At 39.1% G+C, this 20,321-nt stretch overlaps 1 protein-coding gene across 1 annotated transcript in view; it reads left to right on the forward strand.

Moving 5' to 3' along the window:
- The window catches only part of mmut (methylmalonyl CoA mutase), a 22,346-nt gene extending 3,176 nt beyond the window's left edge, over positions 1-19,170 (forward strand). Inside the window, exons 3-13 of the mRNA XM_060866513.1 lie at positions 2,722-3,089; positions 3,653-3,810; positions 5,472-5,643; positions 7,012-7,260; positions 8,162-8,273; positions 10,659-10,774; positions 13,094-13,209; positions 14,078-14,209; positions 14,491-14,638; positions 17,333-17,500; positions 18,570-19,170. Of these exons, the coding sequence (XP_060722496.1) occupies positions 2,722-3,089; positions 3,653-3,810; positions 5,472-5,643; positions 7,012-7,260; positions 8,162-8,273; positions 10,659-10,774; positions 13,094-13,209; positions 14,078-14,209; positions 14,491-14,638; positions 17,333-17,500; positions 18,570-18,698 (1,868 nt within the window). The 3' untranslated portion in view covers positions 18,699-19,170. The remainder of the gene's footprint in view (positions 1-2,721; positions 3,090-3,652; positions 3,811-5,471; positions 5,644-7,011; positions 7,261-8,161; positions 8,274-10,658; positions 10,775-13,093; positions 13,210-14,077; positions 14,210-14,490; positions 14,639-17,332; positions 17,501-18,569) is intronic.
- Positions 19,171-20,321: the final 1,151 nt, after the last annotated feature.

Consider the following 20,321-nt stretch of genomic DNA (forward strand, 5'->3'; position numbering starts at 1 on the left):
GATCTCCTCCTGCCAAGCCGTGCATACAAACATCTGCAGATTTGTTTTGTACCAAACACACAAAAGACTAACTCGCTTACCCTCTAATGTTTCAGTTAAATCTCTGGACTAATTTATAAAGATGTGATGTAGTGTGATTAACTTTTCTTGACAAGTAAACGGTAACGAAACGTTTGTTGAAATCTGGAACAAGTGCACCGACGTGTGTGTGTGTGGCCAAACAGACTGCAGCTTAACCTATGGTGAATCTTTGTGGCCAGTTTAATGTACAAGAAATAGATGCAAATACAGAGGCTTCTCTTTTCCAGCATTAAAAATGATTAGATATTTAAACATGTTTTTGAATAAATCAGTACAGAATGAAGGAGATACTAACAGGGGATTGTTCATGTGCACTTCATGCCTGTTCTAGAATGCAGGAGATCCAGGACTAGCATCACTCAGGGCTCAGGTTGTGTGACAATGATTATGTGAAAATCACGAAAACATTGAAGCAAAATTATTCTAGAATCGAATGAAGTACGAATGAAGTTTAAAATGGCTTTAACGTTGCTTTGAGACGCATTATGTTTAAGGTAAGGATACATGCGGATACCTTTAACCTGACGTAAAAGAGATAGTCCGAAGAAAACGTTCAACGTGTGAGATAAATTAGAGAAAAAGACTTTTTTTTTGTGTTTTCACATTTTTAATGTGAGTCTTTAGAATCACTTAAACACTTACATTAAATGAAATGGAGATGGAGAAAAAAAAACGACACACGTTTGTGACACCCGTTTGCAACAAACGATGCAAAATAAAAAAAAGTAGGTTTTCATACTGACATGCTTTAGTACTAATAATACTATACCTGCTTTATTAGGATCTTGCTCCTATTTAATTCACTAGAGAGATGTTTAAATGTAGTGATATATATATATATACAGTTGAGGCCAAAATTATTAGCCCCCTTATGAAATTAGACAAAACTCTTGATTTCTCCATGGAAATGACCATTAACAACAAGTGTTTTATAGTGTGTTTGTTTCCAAAATAACAAAGACAAAATCTCCACTAAGTTTGATTAGGATATTTAATTGAAATAGTGAGTTGAAACAAGAAAGGGCAAAAATGAAACGTCCAAAATTATTAGCCCCCGGTCATTAATAGTCAATAGTGAACCCTTTCTGAGCCACAACTGACAACAACCTCTTAGAGTAGTTCTTTACTAGGTTGGCACAGGTTTCCTGAGGGATTTTAGCCCATTCTTCCATTGCAAATTGCTCCAGCTGGTCCAAATTACGTGGTTTCCGAGCATGGACATTCACTTTGAGCACTCGCCACAGATTCTCAATAGGATTGAGGTCTGGGCTCTGTGCGGGCCACTCCAGGACCTTTGTTTTGGTATCCTTCAGGAACTGTTGGACCAATTTCGATGTATGCTTTGGGTCATTGTCTTGTTGGAAGACCCAGCGACGACCTAAGGCTAGACTACGAGCAGATTTCTGCATATTATCCCTCAAAATGTCAACATAATTTTCTTTTTTCATGATGCCATGCACCCGAACAAGGCTCCCTGTGCCTGAAGCTGCAAAACAGCCCCACAGCATGATGCTCCCACCACCATGTTTAACTGTGGGAACTGTGTTCTTAGGGTTGAAGGTCTCACCCTTTCTTCGCCAAACATAAGCAACATCCATGTGCCCAAACAGTTCCAGTTTAGTCTCATCAGACCAAAGCACAGACTCCCAAAACTCATCTTTACCTTTCAAATGTTCACGGGCAAACCTCAGTCTAGCTGTGATGTGCCGCTGTTTGAGTAAAGGGGTTCTTCTGGGACGATGGCCCTGAAGCCCACCACGATGAAGAGCCCTCACAACTGTGTTCCTTGAAACATCAACTCCAGAAGAGGCCAGGTCAGCAACAATCATCTTGGCAGATGTCTGGGGCATCTTGCTGATATCTCTGACTATTTTCCTCTCCAGGGTTCTTGAAATCTTGCGCTTACGACCATGCCCAGGTTTGTTTCTTACAGAATTTGTCTCCTTGTACTTGGCAATGATGCAACGTACGGCGGTTCTAGACACTGTGAAAAGCTTGGAAATGGCAGTATAGCCTTCCCCCTTATCATGAGCCTCCACTATCTTCTTTCTGAGCTCAAGACTGATTTCCTTTGTCTTTGGCATGGTGAGTAAAAGTAGTCTCTCCCAATAATGTGTTCAAGTGCCCTGTTCCTTGGAGTCCTTTAATGCTGATTGAATGCCCAGGTGTTGTTAGGAAGCCAATTGACTGCACAGGTGTGGTTTGAAAGCTGATTGATTAATTAGGTGTGTTTTGAAAGCTGATTGATTAATTGGGTGTGTTTTGAAAGCAAATATTCACAAGGGGCTAATATTTTTGACCACCCCATTTTCACTATATTTGATTATAAAGCAAGCCTAAAAATGTATTTTATATTCCAAAATGTACCAAAAGCTACTAAATAGCACTGGCGAATGTTTGATTATATCAAGTTTTATCAATGCTGCAAACATTGGAAAGATCTTTAGGAAAATGTTCCAAAATTCCTGGGGGGCTAATAATTTTGGCCTCAACTGTATATATATATGTGTGTGTGTATGTATGTATATATATATATATATATATATAATATGTGTGTGTGTTTGACCCTGTGGAACCATCATTAATTAAACCATCATTAAATAGATTTTCTGGTCTACACTCTTTGCCTCTTTCTCACAGCGGGACAGCAAGGCTTGTCTGTAGCCTTTGACCTCCCCACGCACAGAGGCTATGATTCAGACAATCCCAGAGTGCACGGTGACGTTGGCATGGCCGGCGTAGCCATCGACACAGTGGAGGACATGAAGATGCTGTTTGACGGAATTCCTCTGGAGAAGATGTCCGTGTCCATGACCATGAACGGCGCAGTGATTCCCATCCTGGCCATGTTCGTAGTGACGGGAGAGGAGCAAGGCGTAGACAAAGCCAAACTCACCGGCACCATCCAGAACGACATCCTCAAAGAGTTCATGGTCCGAAATACATACATCTTTCCTCCGGAGCCCTCCATGCACGCCATCGCAGACATTTTTGCCTACACTTCAAAGGTATGGCTTATGATGATCACTTTATGTTCTTCCTCCTGTAATTATTCGACAGAATCTCTTTATAGATCCAGAAAATCACTAGTAGAGTCTTGATCATTTCTCATTATTTACTCAAGAAATGCAACTAAAATACAGTTTATTTTATTAATATATATATATATATATATATATATATATATATATATATATATATATATATATATATATATATATATATATAATTTATAATAATTCACATATATATAAATACATATTACATATAATATATAATAATAATTAATGAATACAATTATTAGAAAGGTTAATCTAATGTATGTAATTCTAAACACAGATGTTTGCGGTCAAATGTATTCTATATATAAATCAAATATACCTATAAACATTTGAAGCATAATTTAGAAACATAATATTTATTGTAATAAGTAATACTTTATAGTAAAAAAAAGTAACAATAATAATTCTAATAAAAATACTAAAATTTATAGTAAAAAAAACAATAAAAATAATAATTCCTGCTACGTGATTGGATGATACTGATATTTATGGCTTTTCCTCCGTGTCAGAACATGCCCAAGTTTAACTCCATCTCAATCAGTGGCTATCATTTACAAGAGGCTGGGGCTGATGCTGTGCTGGAGCTGGCCTACACCATTGCTAATGGGCTGGAGTACTGCAGAACTGGTTTGAAGGCAGGTCTCACCATCGATGAATTTGCACCCAGGTCAGCTGTCACTTCTGGCTCAGTGCATGTGACGTGTTGTGTTAAAAATTCTGTTTCACACACTGCATCTTTCAAAGCATTCGATTAGTTTCATTTCATATTTAAGCAGAACTTGTACTGGATATTCATGGTGTGTATGTGTGTCTGTCTGTCTGTGTGTGTCTGTCTGTCTGTGTGTGTCTGTCTGTCTGTGTGTGTCTGTCTGTCTGTCTGTGTCTGTCTGTGTGTGTCTGTCTGTCTGTCTGTGTGTGTGTGTGTCTGTGTGTGTGTGTCTGTGTGTGTGTGTGTCTGTGTGTGTGTGTCTGTGTGTGTGTGTCTGTGTGTGTGTGTCTGTGTGTGTGTGTCTGTGTGTGTGTGTCTGTGTGTGTCTGTCTGTCTGTCTGTGTGTGTCTGTCTGTCTGTCTGTGTCTGTCTGTGCGTGTGTGTCTGTTTGTCTGTGTGTGTGTCTGTCTGTGTGTGTCTGTCTGTGTGTGTGTCTGTCTGTCTGTCTGTCTGTGTGTGTCTGTCTGTCTGTGTGTGTCTGTCTGTCTGTGTGTGTCTGTCTGTCTGTGTGTGTCTGTCTGTCTGTCTGTGTCTGTCTGTGCGTGTGTGTCTGTCTGTCTGTGTGTGTCTGTCTGTGTGTGTCTGTCTGTCTGTCTGTCTGTGTCTGTCTGTCTGTCTGTGTCTGTCTGTCTGTCTGTGTGTGTCTGTCTGTCTGTGTGTGTCTGTCTGTCTGTGTGTGTGTCTGTCTGTCTGTGTGTCTGTCTGTGTGTCTGTCTGTGTGTCTGTCTGTGTGTCTGTCTGTGTGTCTGTCTGTGTGTCTGTGCGTGTGTCTGTCTGTCTGTGTGTCTGTCTGTCTGTGTGTGTCTGTCTGTCTGTGTGTGTCTGTCTGTCTGTGTGTGTCTGTGCGTGTGTATGTCTGTCTGTGTGTGTCTGTGCGTGTCTGTATGTCTGTGTGTGTGTGTTTTATCATCAGCATTTGAACACCCACAACATAAATAAAAGATTTCACTTTATTTTATCGGGTGACTTTTGTCCCCTTTATGTGTGGTGTTTGTTGTCCTCTGATTTGTGCTGTAACATCAAAATACACTTCATGGTTTGACCTGAATGAATTTCCTGGTTACATAAGCACACTTTTTGAGCGTATAGTTGTACAATAATAGAAGGTAAATGATTGATAACGACGTTGTCGATTTCTTTCTGAATCCTCTCGAGGTTTCGTCCTCATATCGTCTGAGGGAGTTTTTTCTTGCCGCAGTCACCTATGGCATGCTCATTATGGAGAAATTGATCAGTTTACATAATGAATTTATATATTTCTGTAAAGCTGCTTTGTTAAAATGTCCATTTAATGTTCTATAAAACAAAATAATGAATTGAGTTGAAGCAGATTTACATAGAAGACGTTCAGTAACAGTTCTGTAGGGCAGCACTGGCACCACCAGGTGGCGCTACAGACTTTTAACTGTCTTGGCATTCAGACTTTGTAGGATGATTATTTTATTAGAATTGTACCTCTATAAAATCATATATAAGTTAGCTGTTTTTTTTCATACATGAATACAGTTTTTACAGATTTGAAAATATGTAACCTTACTCAGTTTATTATCTAAGCTTGGATCCCAATTTCTCTAATGATATTCAGCAAGTGTTCTGACCCCATTTTCTGTGTCTCCCAGGTTGTCTTTCTTCTGGGGTATTGGTATGAACTTTTACATGGAGATCGCCAAGATGAGAGCTGCACGCCGCCTCTGGGCTACGCTGATTAAAGAAAAGTTTCAGCCCAAGAACTCGAAGTCTCTGCTTTTAAGGACTCACTGTCAGACATCAGGATGGTCTCTGACTGAGCAGGTCTGTAACCAGAGAAGCTGTTCAATTCCTTTGTCATGTCCATTTTACTTCCTAGAGTGATTGCCATAGAAGAGGTGACATCATACTTTGATTACAAGCTTTAGCTGTATTTATCTAATCACAGTAATGTTCTCCTGTTACTGTTGTTATGTTACAGTCTACATTTGTCATGTTACCTGAATTCCACGTCATAATCTATGTTTTTTTTGTTCTTCATACAGTAATATTCATTTCTGTTAAAGCTGCAATCTCTAATAACGTCCCATTAACTATATATGCTTCCTACATATGGTTTAACATCAATAGTAGAGATTCCCAAACACTGGAGTCAAAAGAGCTTGATCATTAGAATGTGTTTTTGCCCATAGATTTTATGAAAGTTCTAAAAGTATAATGTTTAAACTGTGTAATTTTCTCTGACAGACCTATTAACTCAATGCATTATGACTTCAGTTTGGTCAAAATAAACAGCACTGAATATCCCTCTGGCTGAGGGATGGTGACTTTGTCTTTAGCAAGTTTGCCTCAAACTGCCTGGTTTGAGGTTTCCTCTGGGTACTCCGGTTTCCTCCCCATCTTCAAAGACAGGCATTGTAGGTTGATTGGCATCTCTAAATCACACACACTGTGATTGTGTGTGTGTGTGTGTGTGTGTGTGATTGTGTGTGTGTGTGTGTGTGTGTGTGTGTGTGTGTGTGATTGTGTGTGATTGTGTGTGATTGTGTGTGATTGTGTGTGATTGTGTGTGATTGTGTGTGATTGTGTGTGATTGTGTGTGTGTGTGTGATTGTGTGTGTGATTGTGTGTGATTGTGTGTGTGTGATTGTGTGTGTGTGTGTGTGTGTGTGATTGTGTGTGTGTGTGTGTGATTGATTGTGTGTCTGTGTGTGTGATTGTGTGTGTGTGATTGTGTGTGTGTGATTGTGTGTGATTGTGTGTGTGTGTGTGTGTGTGATTGTGTGTGTGTGTGTGTGATTGTGTGCGTGTGTGATTGTGTGCGTGTGTGATTGTGTGTGATTGTGTGTGAGTGTGTGATTGTGTGTGAGTGATTGTGTGTGATTGTGTGTGATTGTGTGTGATTGTGTGTGATTGTGTGTGTGTGTGATTGTGCCTTGTGATGAATTGGCATGTATTCCACCTTGTGCCCAGAGTCCCCTGTGTACCCTGTGCTCAGACCCCAACATCCAAAGTTAGGATATGTGAAGAAAGAATTTCACTGTGCTTTAATATATAATTGACATATAAAGTCTTTTATCTATATAAAATTAAGAACTGAAGCATGACTGCCCAGAGGTCAGGAACTCAGTCTTCACAGTTGTGTTAAAGACCAAAGCTAAAGTTCCACTGTTTAATATAATGTCTCTTAAGGACCCCTACAACAACGTGATCCGTACAGTGATTGAGGCCATGGCTGCAGTGTTTGGAGGTACACAATCTCTGCACACCAACTCTTTTGATGAGGCGCTGGGATTGCCCACGGTGAAGAGCGCTCGTATCGCCCGCAACACCCAGATCATCATCCAGGAGGAGTCTGGCATCCCGAAAGTGGCCGACCCCTGGGGAGGCTCCTACATGATGGAGACACTTACAAATGACATGTACAATTCAGCTCTCAAGGTTAGAAAGAAAGAAAAGACTCAGAAGCACTTTTAACACTGTTACAAAGTATGATAATGTGCAGTCAACTCCAAAATTATTGGCACCCATAAATAATACATGTAGAGACCGATATCTTCAGCATAGGCATATAGGGGTGCTTTTTTTCCTCCTTACAATATCACATAACCCTTTAATAGTGATTGTTTTCTTCTGTAAACTAACGCTTTCGATGTGAGTGACGCTCCTATCCTTTATATTTGGTGAAGGTTTCTCTAGGGAAGATAACAGCACAAGACTTTTCCTGGCCATGCCTAAAGACCTTGGAGTACAATTCAACCTCTATTATATTTGTAGGTGTGGGCTGTGCTTTTAAATTCATGCTACAGGTTTTCACCAGGGTAAAAATCTTGAAGTCAAGTTGGTTGGTAAAAGCATTAATTTTGGCACCCTACAACCACTTCTGTGTTAATTTGGGGACAAAGAAGCTTGTGTGAGATTTCTTTTTGTTATAGGAAAGGTAACTATTATCTCCAACTGGTTGAGTGGAACTTTACATCGTTGCATCTTATTTTTACCTTCTACAGTAATATTTACGCATTAACTTAAAGGGGTCAATCTTTTTGGAGTTAACTTTTGTATTAAGTAATAAGTTGTTTTGTATTATTGCAGACAAAGCAAGCGAATGTTTTAATGTTTTTTATTTCTTACCTGCTTAGTGGGTTTACTTATTCCATGAAATGCAATATGAGGCACAATAAATACGGTAGATGTTGCCGTTAAAAGAAAATGGATGCAGTTTGGCACAATGAGTTTCAGGTTTCGGTTTTGCTGTCTGAGCAAGAGACTAAAACAATGCTGTGCAGTCTGTACAATCTTTTAGCTCGTTTTTTTGAGGACCTGCCTTTTTCTCTTTGCTCAGTTCATCAATGAAATTGAAGATATGGGAGGAATGGCTCGAGCAGTGGCCGAGGGAATCCCGAAGCTCCGAATCGAGGAGTGTGCTGCACGCAGACAAGCTCGTATCGATTCAGGTAAAAACATACACAAGGAGGGAGATTGATTATTTATGTAAAAGCTCTGAATGAGAGAGCAGAAACATCATCGCTTTTTATTTTAGAGTAGCTAAATGGAAGGGAAAAGTGCCTTCTTTATGCTGCGTATTAGAAAGCACAGGTTTTAGAGGTTTACATGCACTATTTATATTTAAATTTTCTTGCTGCTACATGTTTCTTCAAGCTAATTTTCACATTATGTGCATAGGCTGTGATTCATATCCTCTGTTTATGCCAGATCGTAAAATCATGTTTTTTCCCCATCTGTATTAGATGATTACACTACTGAGTTTAATAAGATGTTTAATAAGATGTTTAATAAGATGTTCTTCTCAGGATTTCAAGAATGATTAGTGTTTACATTATAGCTCAAAGGGGCACAGCAGCTGAACTCCACAGTTCGAGACTCTTTGTGCTGTTTTAATGTCATGGAAGTGTACAGTAGTAAGAAGCTAACAATTCTTTGGGAAAGCAAAGAAAAAAAACTATTATTATTAATAATTATATGGTTAATGTTTAATAATCAACCTGCATTTATTAATAAACCTTCCAGGTCTATTCAGTTATCATGAGTAATAACAGGACACATAATCTGAGAAAAAATGATCTCAGGAAATAAATAAATAAATAATCTCAGGACAAAAGGTTCATCAGTTCGCTCCTTTAATAACGTTTTTGATGGAAGGACCCTAAAAATCTGTTTTAATCATTACAAACCAATGGCTGCCAGTTGCTACCAATTGTTGCTTATTGCAAACTGCAGATATTTCTGTATATCCAACAAGATTTTAGGTAAAGCCCTATTTAGTCCTGTCCAGCCCTTGATCTCCAAACTCCGTATCTGTCAGGGTTTTTCAGCACATCATGTGCTTCCTGCTTTCATGTTCACACATTCTCTAAGCTGTTTCAGTTTGATAATAATCATTTTGATAAGTGGTTTGTGTTACCTCTGGGCAGTGAGTCTGTGAACGCAGCAAGGGTCCAGTTCACTGCAGCCTGAGATGATTTCTACATGGAGTATGAAGCAGTTGGTGCAAGGATGGTTGTATCAATCATGTTCTAAATTCTATATTAAATTCAATCATAAATAATCACTTGGGTAAGGAGTGGGTGCCACCCCCTGTTCTTAAGTTTGCGAGAGAAGTATATCGTAGCTAGGATTTTGGTTTCACCTTTGTTTGTAGACGAGCGTGTGTGTTTCTTTAGCACCACTATTACAGTACATTACTATAAATAAATGTGTTTAACATTGTACAGCACAGTAAATGAAACAAACATGAAGTGTTGGACTATTTTGTTATATTGTTATTGGTTGTCTGCGTTTATTATTTTAATAGATAAATTTAATATTGCTGTTTTCCTTCCACCCCACGGCCAGCTTGGTAATCACCTGGACCCTGAGACTCCTCTTGACCTAACTCAGGGTCATAACAGATTATAGATCATTATTTCACTCTTTTTTACACGTTTTGCTTTTCTAAATAATAAAATTGGGTGTAATAATGCAGTACAGTAGTCCATTTCTATTCTTGATATACGATCATATTCTTGATTCTTTCACATGGTAAATTTCGTATTGAGTATCCACAGTGCATAACACATACACTGGCTGGTGAATTAGCAATCCAAAGCCAGTATAAAGCTCCATTTACATGCTGTTTTTTTTTTTTTTACCAGGTCTGGTCTTAACAAATATGTATTAAAAAACTGAGGAGACTCTGATGCTTATGCACAGTTTATGTTAAAGGCATGTGGATAAATGTAGATTACATAGATAAAAAAATCTGCCTTGTTGCATCAGGCTTGCTCATTAGTGCTTATTAATATTAAACCTTGAAATTTTTTTTTATTTTTTATTTTTATTTACATTTACGGCATTTGGCCGACGCCCATTTTATAAAACTGAGCGCTTGAGGGTTAAGTGTCTTGCTCAGGGGCCCAACAGTGGCAGCCTAGTAGACCTGGGGTTCACACAACAACCTTCCAATTGGTAATCCAACACCTTAACCACTAGGCAGAACATCTGCATTTTATATTCTGTCAGGACAATGTCCTCTGTTAAAAGTGCTATACAAGCAAATTGACTTGAATTAACATAGAAGCATATAGCAGTCTGTGGTGCTGTTGTGGTGATTAACATCCTGGACCCACATTTTCAGCACTGTCATGCCTGAATGTATTGACTGGCTGTTCTTTTCTTAGGACTTTATGACTCTTGTGCTAGAGTGTTTTGGATGCTTTGTGCTGTAGTTCAGATCTACAGAAAAGGATCCTAAACACTCAGTTGTTATATTTCTGTATTGCTTTTTTTTTTTTTGGTCTTATGTGATGTATAGCTAAACTCCTTGCTTATTCCTCATGCAGGCTCTGAGGTCATTGTCGGGGTCAACAAATATCGCCTTGAGAACGAAGAGACAGTGGAGGTTCTGGCCATCGATAACACTGTTGTGCGGCAAAAACAGATCGAGAAACTCCAGAAGGTTAGTTCACTTTCTTTGGGCTTTACTAATATAAAGAATGTGTACTAAAGGACTAAAAACTCTGAAAGGAGTAGCTATAAGTAGCCATTATGATGTACTGTATGTATAATGGTGTTTGATTGCAGTTCACTCTGACAAATATGGCTTTTTTTTTTCCTGAAGCCATTAAAGGTGCTTTTACAAAACAGCCTAGCATTAGAGAAAATTAGACTTCATTCTAACATAGACGGTCATTATGGTCTGCACATTTTGTGTGTGAGGCACGTGACTGAGCATAAGGCACTTAGTGTGTCTATACAGTGGTGCTAAAAAGTATTTTTTTAATAAATATTAGTCAAAGATAAGACGAGTAAAAACAACATGCAGTTTTTAAATGAAGGTTTTTATTATTAAGGGAAAACAAAATCCAAACCCACATGGCCCTGTGTGAAAAAGTGTAGTTTAACCTTTTAATTACTAAATCATGTAATAAACTTTTGTATTATACTGAGTACAGTTTTCTGTAACTGAGTCAAATTTATTTGTATAGCACTTTTAACAACGGACATTGTCGCAAAGTAGCTTTACATAAAATATTATATCATATTTTATTTATTATAAATATTATACAAAGATTGATATTATACAAAAGTTCAAGATTAATATTAGACTTTTATATTAGATTGAATGTTTGAATTTATCCCCAGTGAGCAAGCTTGAGGTGACTGAAGCGATTGTCGCGAGTAAAAACAATAAATCTACCTTCTTGCATGTGACAAACTTTCCTGAAATGATAATGACTTGCCTTGTTGTCCATTGTAGGCCTGTTTCATTAGAATACACTAAAAGTCTGGAGATCCTTTTACATTTAAAAATGGGAAAAAACTGAACGTTTTGGAGTTTTGACAAATTTCAAACAAATAAAGTTAATGCAGAGTATTTGATAAGATTCTGCACTATTTCTAGGTCCATTTTTAATTGTAAGCAATTAATCAATTGAGTAATTATTGAAATGAACCATTGTTAAATGATGTGTACTGTACAAAAGGTCAGATTTTCCTCAAGTCCAGTCTCTTTGACTGAAGCATGTGTTCAGACGACACAGGATTCATTTGTTCATCTGAAATGGATCATAAAGTTTTTTTGGAATCATTAAAGCAAAAAAATAAAAATAAAAAAAATTTAGAAAAAGGGACCGTTCCAAATACAAAGAAACTCAAAGAAACATTTCACTTCGTACTTGTCACTCAAGTTGTTTTCAGTAATATCATTTGAAATGAAATAAAATTTCAGGCTTTTGGATCCCACTGTATATCAGTCTTTCATGAACATCCAAAACTTTTAATTGAACTGACCCATAGTAGTTTCTATGATGAGCTGAAGCTTAGTGTTTAGGGAAGGCCACATGCTACACACCCATATGTACAGCATGCATAGACACACATCTGTCCTGGCTGAAACACTGTTCACAATAAATAGCTGATTTCTGCACTTGGTGTCACATCTAAAAAAAAAAACTTTAAAATTGCATTAGGGGGGCACGGTGGCACGTTCGCCTCACACCTCCAGGGTCGGGGTTCGATTCCCGCCTCCACCTTGTGTGTGTGGAGTTTGCATGTTCTCCCCGTGCCTCGGGGGTTTCCTCCGGGTACTCCGGTTTCCTCCCCCGGTCCAAAGACATGCATGGTAGGTTGATTGGCATCTCTGGAAAATTGTCTCTAGTGTGTGATTGCGTGAGTGAATGAGTGTGTGTGCCCTGCGATGGGTTGGCACTCCGTCCAGGGTGTATCCTGCCTTGATGCCCGATGACGCCTGAGATAGGCACAGGCTCCCTGTGACCCGAGGTAGTTCGGATAAGCGGTAGAAAATGAATGAATGAATGAATAAAATTGCATTACGTGTTGGCCTTTAGTTTGTTCCAAATGTTTAAAAAAAATAATAATAATAAAGCCAGAAGGACAAGAGACTCAGTACTTGGTCAAATGTACAGTATGTGGACACCTGTGCATCACTTCCATGTATTCCATATGTTTTTTCCCCTTACTGTTTATACAATTTTAGAAGCACACATTTGTATAGGATGTCTTTGTATGCTGTAACATAAAGATTTCACTTCACTTGAACTAAGAGGCCTAAACATGATCCAGCATGACAATGTTCCTGTGCACAAAGCAAGCTTCAGATGGATCATGGATTGCCAAGTTTGGAATGGATGACTTTACAACCTTCCATCAGATTTGACATATTCTTCATGATTCTACAAGATTTGTTGCTCGAGCGCTAGTTAAATGCTAGCAGGCCCAACTACAGTGATGAGAATGCTATGTGCTTCTTTTAAAGGTGAGGGAGAGCCGAGATGGCGAGGTGGCAGAAAGGTGCCTAGCTGCTATAAAGCAATGTGCTCAAACCAGGGAGGGAAATCTGCTGCATCTGGCTGTGGAGGCTGCGAGGGCAAGGTGGGTCAGGCTCTTTAAATAAGCTCTTCTTGACAACAATCAAGTGATGCTGTAGGGCAGCCGTGTTTATAATAAAGACCTTTTACAATAGACTACTGAAGAGTGTACAGTATAAAATACTGGACTGAACTCTGAGGATTTTAACACTGCTTCAGAAATGTTTGTATTTTTGTAAGTAATTTAAAAAAAAAGTAAATTCTGCATACTTATGTGAGGTAAAAGTAACTAGCAGATAGTAGTAAATTAGACCTAAAAAAGGGGATTTTTGTTAAAAAAAAAAAGTGAAGTTAATGTTGAGCTGATCTAAATGCGAGTGAATTTACAAACAATTAATAAGCAGCTATTTTGCATAGTTTTTACACATAGTATAATTGTTTGTTCTTACTTCCTAGGTATTGTTTATTTCTAGTGTGTTTATTTCTAGTTTATTTCTAGTTTGAAAACAGACAAAAAAATAATTTCACTACATGTACAAGTGGCTTTAAACCTTTACTAAACACACAGATTATTAGAGGAGGTAAATGAACCAGCCAGAGAACTGTCATGTTAAAATAGTTAGCTCTCTAACTTGGAGAGTTTAAAGTGGATGTCAAATCAGTTACAGTATCTCAAAAGGCTTCCCAGTTTCACTAGCAGATTGAATTAAAGATTATTTAAGATTTTTTTCATTAGTAGAATGTTGTAGAAGTTTCCAAGGTCCTACGTAGCTTTTTTTCTTTTTAAAGCTGTGTAATAAATATGTTGAGGTCAACCTTTAAGATGTAATGCTGGGCTTATTTAGTAGCTCACCATCTTGTACTAAATTTATTGTAGCTTTCTGATTGACTGTGATTACACACAGATGAAGTGGTTTGTTTTTTTCATTCAGGTGTTCTGTGGGTGAGATCACGGATGCCATGAAAGCCGTTTTCGGGGAGCACAAGGCCAGCACACGCATGGTGAGTGGAGCATACCGCAGCGAGTTCGGTGACCATGAGGAGATCACTAACGTACAAAGTCGGTAAGATGCTGAAGATTTCATTATATTCATGTAATTCTCCACTCTTCAACCTTTCATTCCTCAGAGAGAACTGAACCATCAGGCAGCTTTAAAGTGTTCTTAATCTCAGGCCTAATGGGTTTGACCGCTGTTTCTTTTTTTTTGGGCTATAAATGTACTGCTTGACCACTTGAGTAAAAAAAACAATAAATCTTTTCCTAATCCTCTCCCAGAATGTGTGTGCATGTGTGTGTGTGTGTGAGAGAGTGCTGTCTTTCATCCTCTTGTGTTTTATGGTTCAGGGTCGTGCAGTTCAAGAAGCATGAAGGCAGAAATCCTCGTCTGCTGGTTGCCAAAATGGGACAGGATGGACATGACAGAGGTGCAAAGGTCATCGCTACGGGATTTGCCGATTTGGGCTTTGATGTGGACATCGGACCACTTTTTCAGGTGAGCCACAAATCTGCAAAATCTACTTTATCAACTGTAAAAGATTTCTATGTTGATCTAAATGACAATTCTTCAGTTTAATTGCTGATTATATAATAATGTGTATATATATATATATATATATATATATATATATATATATATATATATATATATATATATATATATATATAATCAAAGATGAATCTTTATTTTTAAGGTGATTTCTAAGACTGTGATCTTTATGCTTTGTGACAGTTTTTTAAAAAAAAAAAAAAAAGAAGAAGAAGAATTTGTTCATTTGTGACCATTAAGAATGGCTGGTTAATATAGAGCAAAAAAAAAGAAATAAACAGACTCAATATCAACAAACAATATTTATCAGTCTGCCTGGTGATAAGTATTACAATAAAGATTGTGACCTTAAGGATTTTTTCAGCCATGTTCAGATAGTCCTTGTGTTAACATTTATTTACCAGCTAACATATAGTCATGTTCATAATAATATTCTAGGGTTTAGCAGTAATGTGTATAGTATTGTTTAATATATAGCTTTAGATTTGATACATCTGTGTGTTGAACAATAAATTCACCAGGCCTTGTAATAAAGTAGGCTGTTCTTCATAAACTGCTCCTTTTGTTTCGTGAGGTGTAATAAATATTTAAACACAGTTTGCCATAAAGGCTGAATGCTGCATTATCTAGAGCAGTGGAGTCTGATATGTGGACTGGGACATGGCTGATTAATGTCCAAATATTCACCAAATAAAATAATCATGTAAACCATAACTGAATTGCAAGATTTTAAAACTCCATAGCAAACTCTCTGCTGCATTCAGACAGCCTTTAATGGCTGATTCAATTTGGGCTAAAGTGATCACTGCTGAAAACAGACCTTTAAATTCACTAGTGTGTCGCTGTGTGTATGTGTCCCTGTGTGTGTGTGTCGCTGTGTGTGTGTCGCTGTGTGTGTGTGTGTCGCTGTGTGTGTGTGTGTGTGTCTGTGTGTGTGTGTGTCGCTGTGTGTGTGTGTGTCGCTGTGTGTGTGTGTGTCGCTGTGTGTGTGTGTGTCGCTGTGTGTGTGTGTGTCGCTGTGTGTGTGTGTGTCGCTGTGTGTGTGTGTGTCGCTGTCTGTGTGTGTCGCTGTCTGTGTGTGTCGCTGTCTGTGTGTGTCGCTGTCTGTGTGTGTCGCTGTCTGTGTGTGTCGCTGTCTGTGTGTGTCGCTGTCTGTGTGTGTCGCTGTCTGTGTGTGGCTGTGTGTGTGTGTGTGGCTGTGTGTGTGTGTGTGTGTGTGTGTGGCTGTGTGTGTGTGTGTGTGTGGCTGTGTGTGTGTGTGTGTGTGGCTGTGTGTGTGTGTGTGGCTGTGTGTGTGTGTGTGGCTGTGTGCGTGTGTGGCTGTGTGCGTGTGTGGCTGTGTGCGTGTGTCGCTGTGTGCGTGTGTCGCTGTGTGTGTGTGTGGCTGTGTGTGTGTGGCTGTGTGTGTGTGGCTGTGTGTGTGTGGCTGTGTGTGTGTGGCTGTGTGTGTGTGTGTGTGTGTGTGTGTGGCTGTGTGTGTGTGTGGCTGTGTGTGTGTGTGTGTGTGTGTGTGTGTGTTGCTGTATGTGTGTGTGTTTCTGTATGTCTCTGTGTATCTATCTGTGTGTGTCGCTGTGTGTGTCGCTGTGTGTGTCGCTGTGTGTGTCGCTGTGTGTGTCGCTGTGTGTGTGTGTCGCTGTGTGTGTGTATGTGTCGCTGTGTCTGTGTGTGTGTGTGTCGCTGTGTGTGTGTGTGTGTCGCTGTGTGTGTGTGTGTGTGTCGCTGTGTGTGTGTGTGTCGCTGTGTGTGTGTGTGTCGCTGTGTGTGTGTGTGTGTCGCTGTGTGTGTGTGTGTGTCGCTGTGTGTGTGTGTCGCTGTGTGTGTGTGTGTGTGTGTCGCTGTGTGTGTGTGTCGCTGTGTGTGTGTGTCGCTGTGTGTGTGTGTCGCTGTGTGTGTGTGTCACTGTGTGTGTGTGTGTGTGTCGCTGTGTGTGTGTGTGTGTCGCTGTGTGTGTCGCTGTGTGTGTGTGTGTCGCTGTGTGTGTGTGTGTCGCTGTGTGTGTCGCTGTGTGTGTGTGTGTCGCTGTGTGTGTGTGTGTCGCTGTGTGTGTGTGTGTCGCTGTGTGTGTGTGTGTCGCTGTGTGTGTGTGTCGCTGTGTGTGTGTGTCGCTGTGTGTGTGTGTCGCTGTGTGTGTGTGTGTGTGTGTGTGTGTGTGTGTGTGTGTGTCGCTGTGTGTGTGTGTGTCGCTGTGTGTGTGTGTGTCGCTGTGTGTGTGTGTGTGTGTCGCTGTGTGTGTGTGTGTGTGTGTCGCTGTGTGTGTGTGTCGCTGTGTGTGTGTGTGTGTGTGTCGCTGTGTGTGTGTGTGTGTGTCGCTGTGTGTGTGTGTGTGTGTGTCGCTGTGTGTGTGTGTGTGTGTGTCGCTGTGTGTGTGTGTGTGTCGCTGTGTGTGTGTGTCGCTGTGTGTGTGTGTCGCTGTGTGTGTGTGTGTCGCTGTGTGTGTCGCTGTGTGTGTGTGTGTCGCTGTGTGTGTGTGTGTGTCGCTGTGTGTGTGTGTGTCGCTGTGTGTGTGTGTGTGTCGCTGTGTGTGTGTGTGTTGCTTTCTTAACATCTGCACCATCAGAGATTGAGCTTCATATGTTTATCCTGTCCGTGGGTGTATAAAGGTCACTCAAAATGTCCTGTCACTTCTCATTATGACAGACACCACGAGAGGTGGCTCAGCAGGCTGTCGATGCAGACGTTCATTGTGTAGGTATCAGCACGCTCGCAGCCGGACACAAGACCCTCGTTCCCGAGCTCATTAAGGAGCTGCGCAGTCTAAACCGTCCAGATATCCTGGTTATTTGCGGTGGAGTCATTCCTCCACAGGTAAAACATGTCTGTATGTATAAACTACCACCAAAATGATGTAATATTACTGCCCCTTTTGTAATAATTCAGTTCTTGTTGGAGAGTAACTTTAGATAAATGAAATCTGACTGCAAATAGCTTCTATCAAGGTGCTAAGCAGGAACAGTAAACAGTCTCTTGTGTACGTTGTCCCAGTTTATACAGGATAGCTAAGCTTAGTCTAGCTATATTAGCTAGCGTTCTGATACACATGGAATAAACCTCAAGACAACAATAGAAACATATAGTTCTTGAGAAACTTTTGTTTAAGTATAAAATCTTTTCGAATATCTTGGAGTCTTAGTGATAAATACTAAATCAGTCATGTTCAGCAGTAATAGACATTTGCGATACAAGTCATGCGTTTGCTTTATATTTTAATAATAATTTGTACCTACACAAGCTAAGTTGTAACTGAGGCAGATGACATTGATGCAAGCACAGTGACTTTTTAATTCAAGAACTTGGAAAAACAATTCTTATTGACTTTGAATTCCACTGTATATGAGATTTTTGGCATTTTGATTTAGGCTCTAGTGCTTTATAGCCAATTAGTAATCATTAGTTAGAGCTCCTTTTCTCCTTGAATGTTACAAAGGTTCATGACATTTATAACTATATAAATAAACCAGTCTGTGACGGAAGACAAATGTTAGCTAATAATTGCTCGGCTTATTGTTTATAAATGACCTTGATTATTACAGCAAACAATGCCTGTGAGGTGTGATTAAATAAGTCTTAAACTTTTTACGTATCATAGTTCTTACTGTTTCTTTAAACACCCGATTATATATGTTTTAATGTACCTTTTTAGCTTGATATGGATAATTTTATAAGTTTTACTGAAACATTTTCATTGTGAAGTCATGCATTGTTTTACTATTCTTTATACATGTACTGTATAGTTCCAGGGTAAACTGACATGGCAGAACAAGTATACAGAAGTACAGTTCCATAATGTCTCCTACTGTGTTTGTAGGAATTGAATACTTTAGTATTAATCCTGTTTAATTTTAAATGAATAACTCCATATTTGCATCTTATGCAGGATTACGAGTTTCTGTACTCGAGTGGTGTTTGCTGTATTTTTGGTCCCGGGACCAGAATCCCACAAGCTGCAGTGGAGGTCATCGACAGCATAGAGAAGAGTCTGGAGAAGAATCGCCAAGCTATGTAACTGGAGCTGAATAAAACCCTGTGCACTTATGATGGTGTTTGATTCCATACAAGTTGTAGAAATTGAGATGAGAAGGTAGCTATTAAGCATTACTCTGTCACTGTTTCATGTTCCAGCATTGAATTACTTGAGAGATTAAAGAACAAATATATCTCCATTAATAATGTGATTATTTAAAATGTCCTGGATTCTATCTTTAGAATAATCATTAAGAAGTGATCATAAAAGCCGTCATTCATTCAACTGTGCCGCTTCATGATTTATGGTGGAGGTTAATGCTTAGATCACATTGCTTTTGATTGATTTATGATTTTTTTTTTTTTATTTGCTCATAAACCTCATTTATGACTTCTGTAATATGTCCTAGATTAATTGAATGCATTCAGTTGGCACTGGATTGTACTATTTCATCACTATCCTTGTTAAATGGCTATATTTATAACAGGATATATTAAATAGTTCTGTATAAAAATTAAGCTTTGAAGTGTTACTTTGCTTTCTATGTTCAGTGAGTTGGGTTTTCCAACAGTGCCTTATGGATACTGCTGAGTTTGAGCTTAATGTCCTGCCTCTGCCTGTAACTGAAAATGATGTGCACATAAAGATCTCTTGGATAGTGATAGATAATGATCTGACTTCCGTTTTCATAAACCAAGTAATAAACTGAAGAGTGCTTTGGTTCACTTTAAGAATTGCAATCAAACTTCATGGCTGCTTCCTTTCCTAACTACTGTATGTTCATTTATGGGTTTTTATCAGTGTCAAATTATGAAACTACTGAAAATGCTTCTGTTTGACATTCTTTCAACCGAGCACAAATGCTTTCGTAATTGCTATTAGCAGCAACGTCTTGAGGGAAAAGAAGAATCTTAAAAATGTTTGTATGCATTTGAGCATGTAATACAGTAGGTCCCTTTTTTAATGACTTAATGCACTCGAGCTGAACACACTGAATAGATTATATGCCGTCTCATTTTCTCCCTTTTTTCTGCCATTCATTTTCTCTCAATTTTCTCCATAATTTTGTCACATATGGCCAATTCTCACCCAACACGTAGCTCTCCGCTATCACAATACAGCTACCGACGAGCAAGGTCAAAGGTTAACACATGCTTCCTCTAAGGCATGTGAAGCCAGCCAGCCAGCCTTATCTTTCCAAATTGCTACATAACACTGAGGAAATGGGTGGAAATGAAGGACTGATAGGAGAGAGAGAGAGAGAGAGAGAGTGTATCAACCAAACAACCAACAGAGCGAAACAACCAACAGAAAATGTATAGATGTTACACTTTCTGTTAAAATTGGTTTCCAAATACACTGAGCAGCTTGCTTTAGATTTAACTACAAGCTTGCTGTGAGACATAGGTATACATTACATCTGCCCACTTGTATACATTACATCTGCCCACTTCCGGGACTTGTTTGCACATCTTAACATTTTCAGCAATGTTTTTTTCCCTGCTGATTGATCTAAGATATCAGCATGGTGTTGCACAGTCAGCCTTAGCTATGAATATTCTCATAATTGTGTCCTTTCAGTCCTAGAACCAGCACATATACTGTAAGACCACGCTGTAAGATGCTGATGCTACACACTGCACCCCCCATGAAGATCAATAATGC

This window comes from Tachysurus vachellii, chromosome 3 (assembly GCF_030014155.1).
Source record: "Tachysurus vachellii isolate PV-2020 chromosome 3, HZAU_Pvac_v1, whole genome shotgun sequence".
Classification (NCBI taxonomy): domain Eukaryota; kingdom Metazoa; phylum Chordata; class Actinopteri; order Siluriformes; family Bagridae; genus Tachysurus; species Tachysurus vachellii.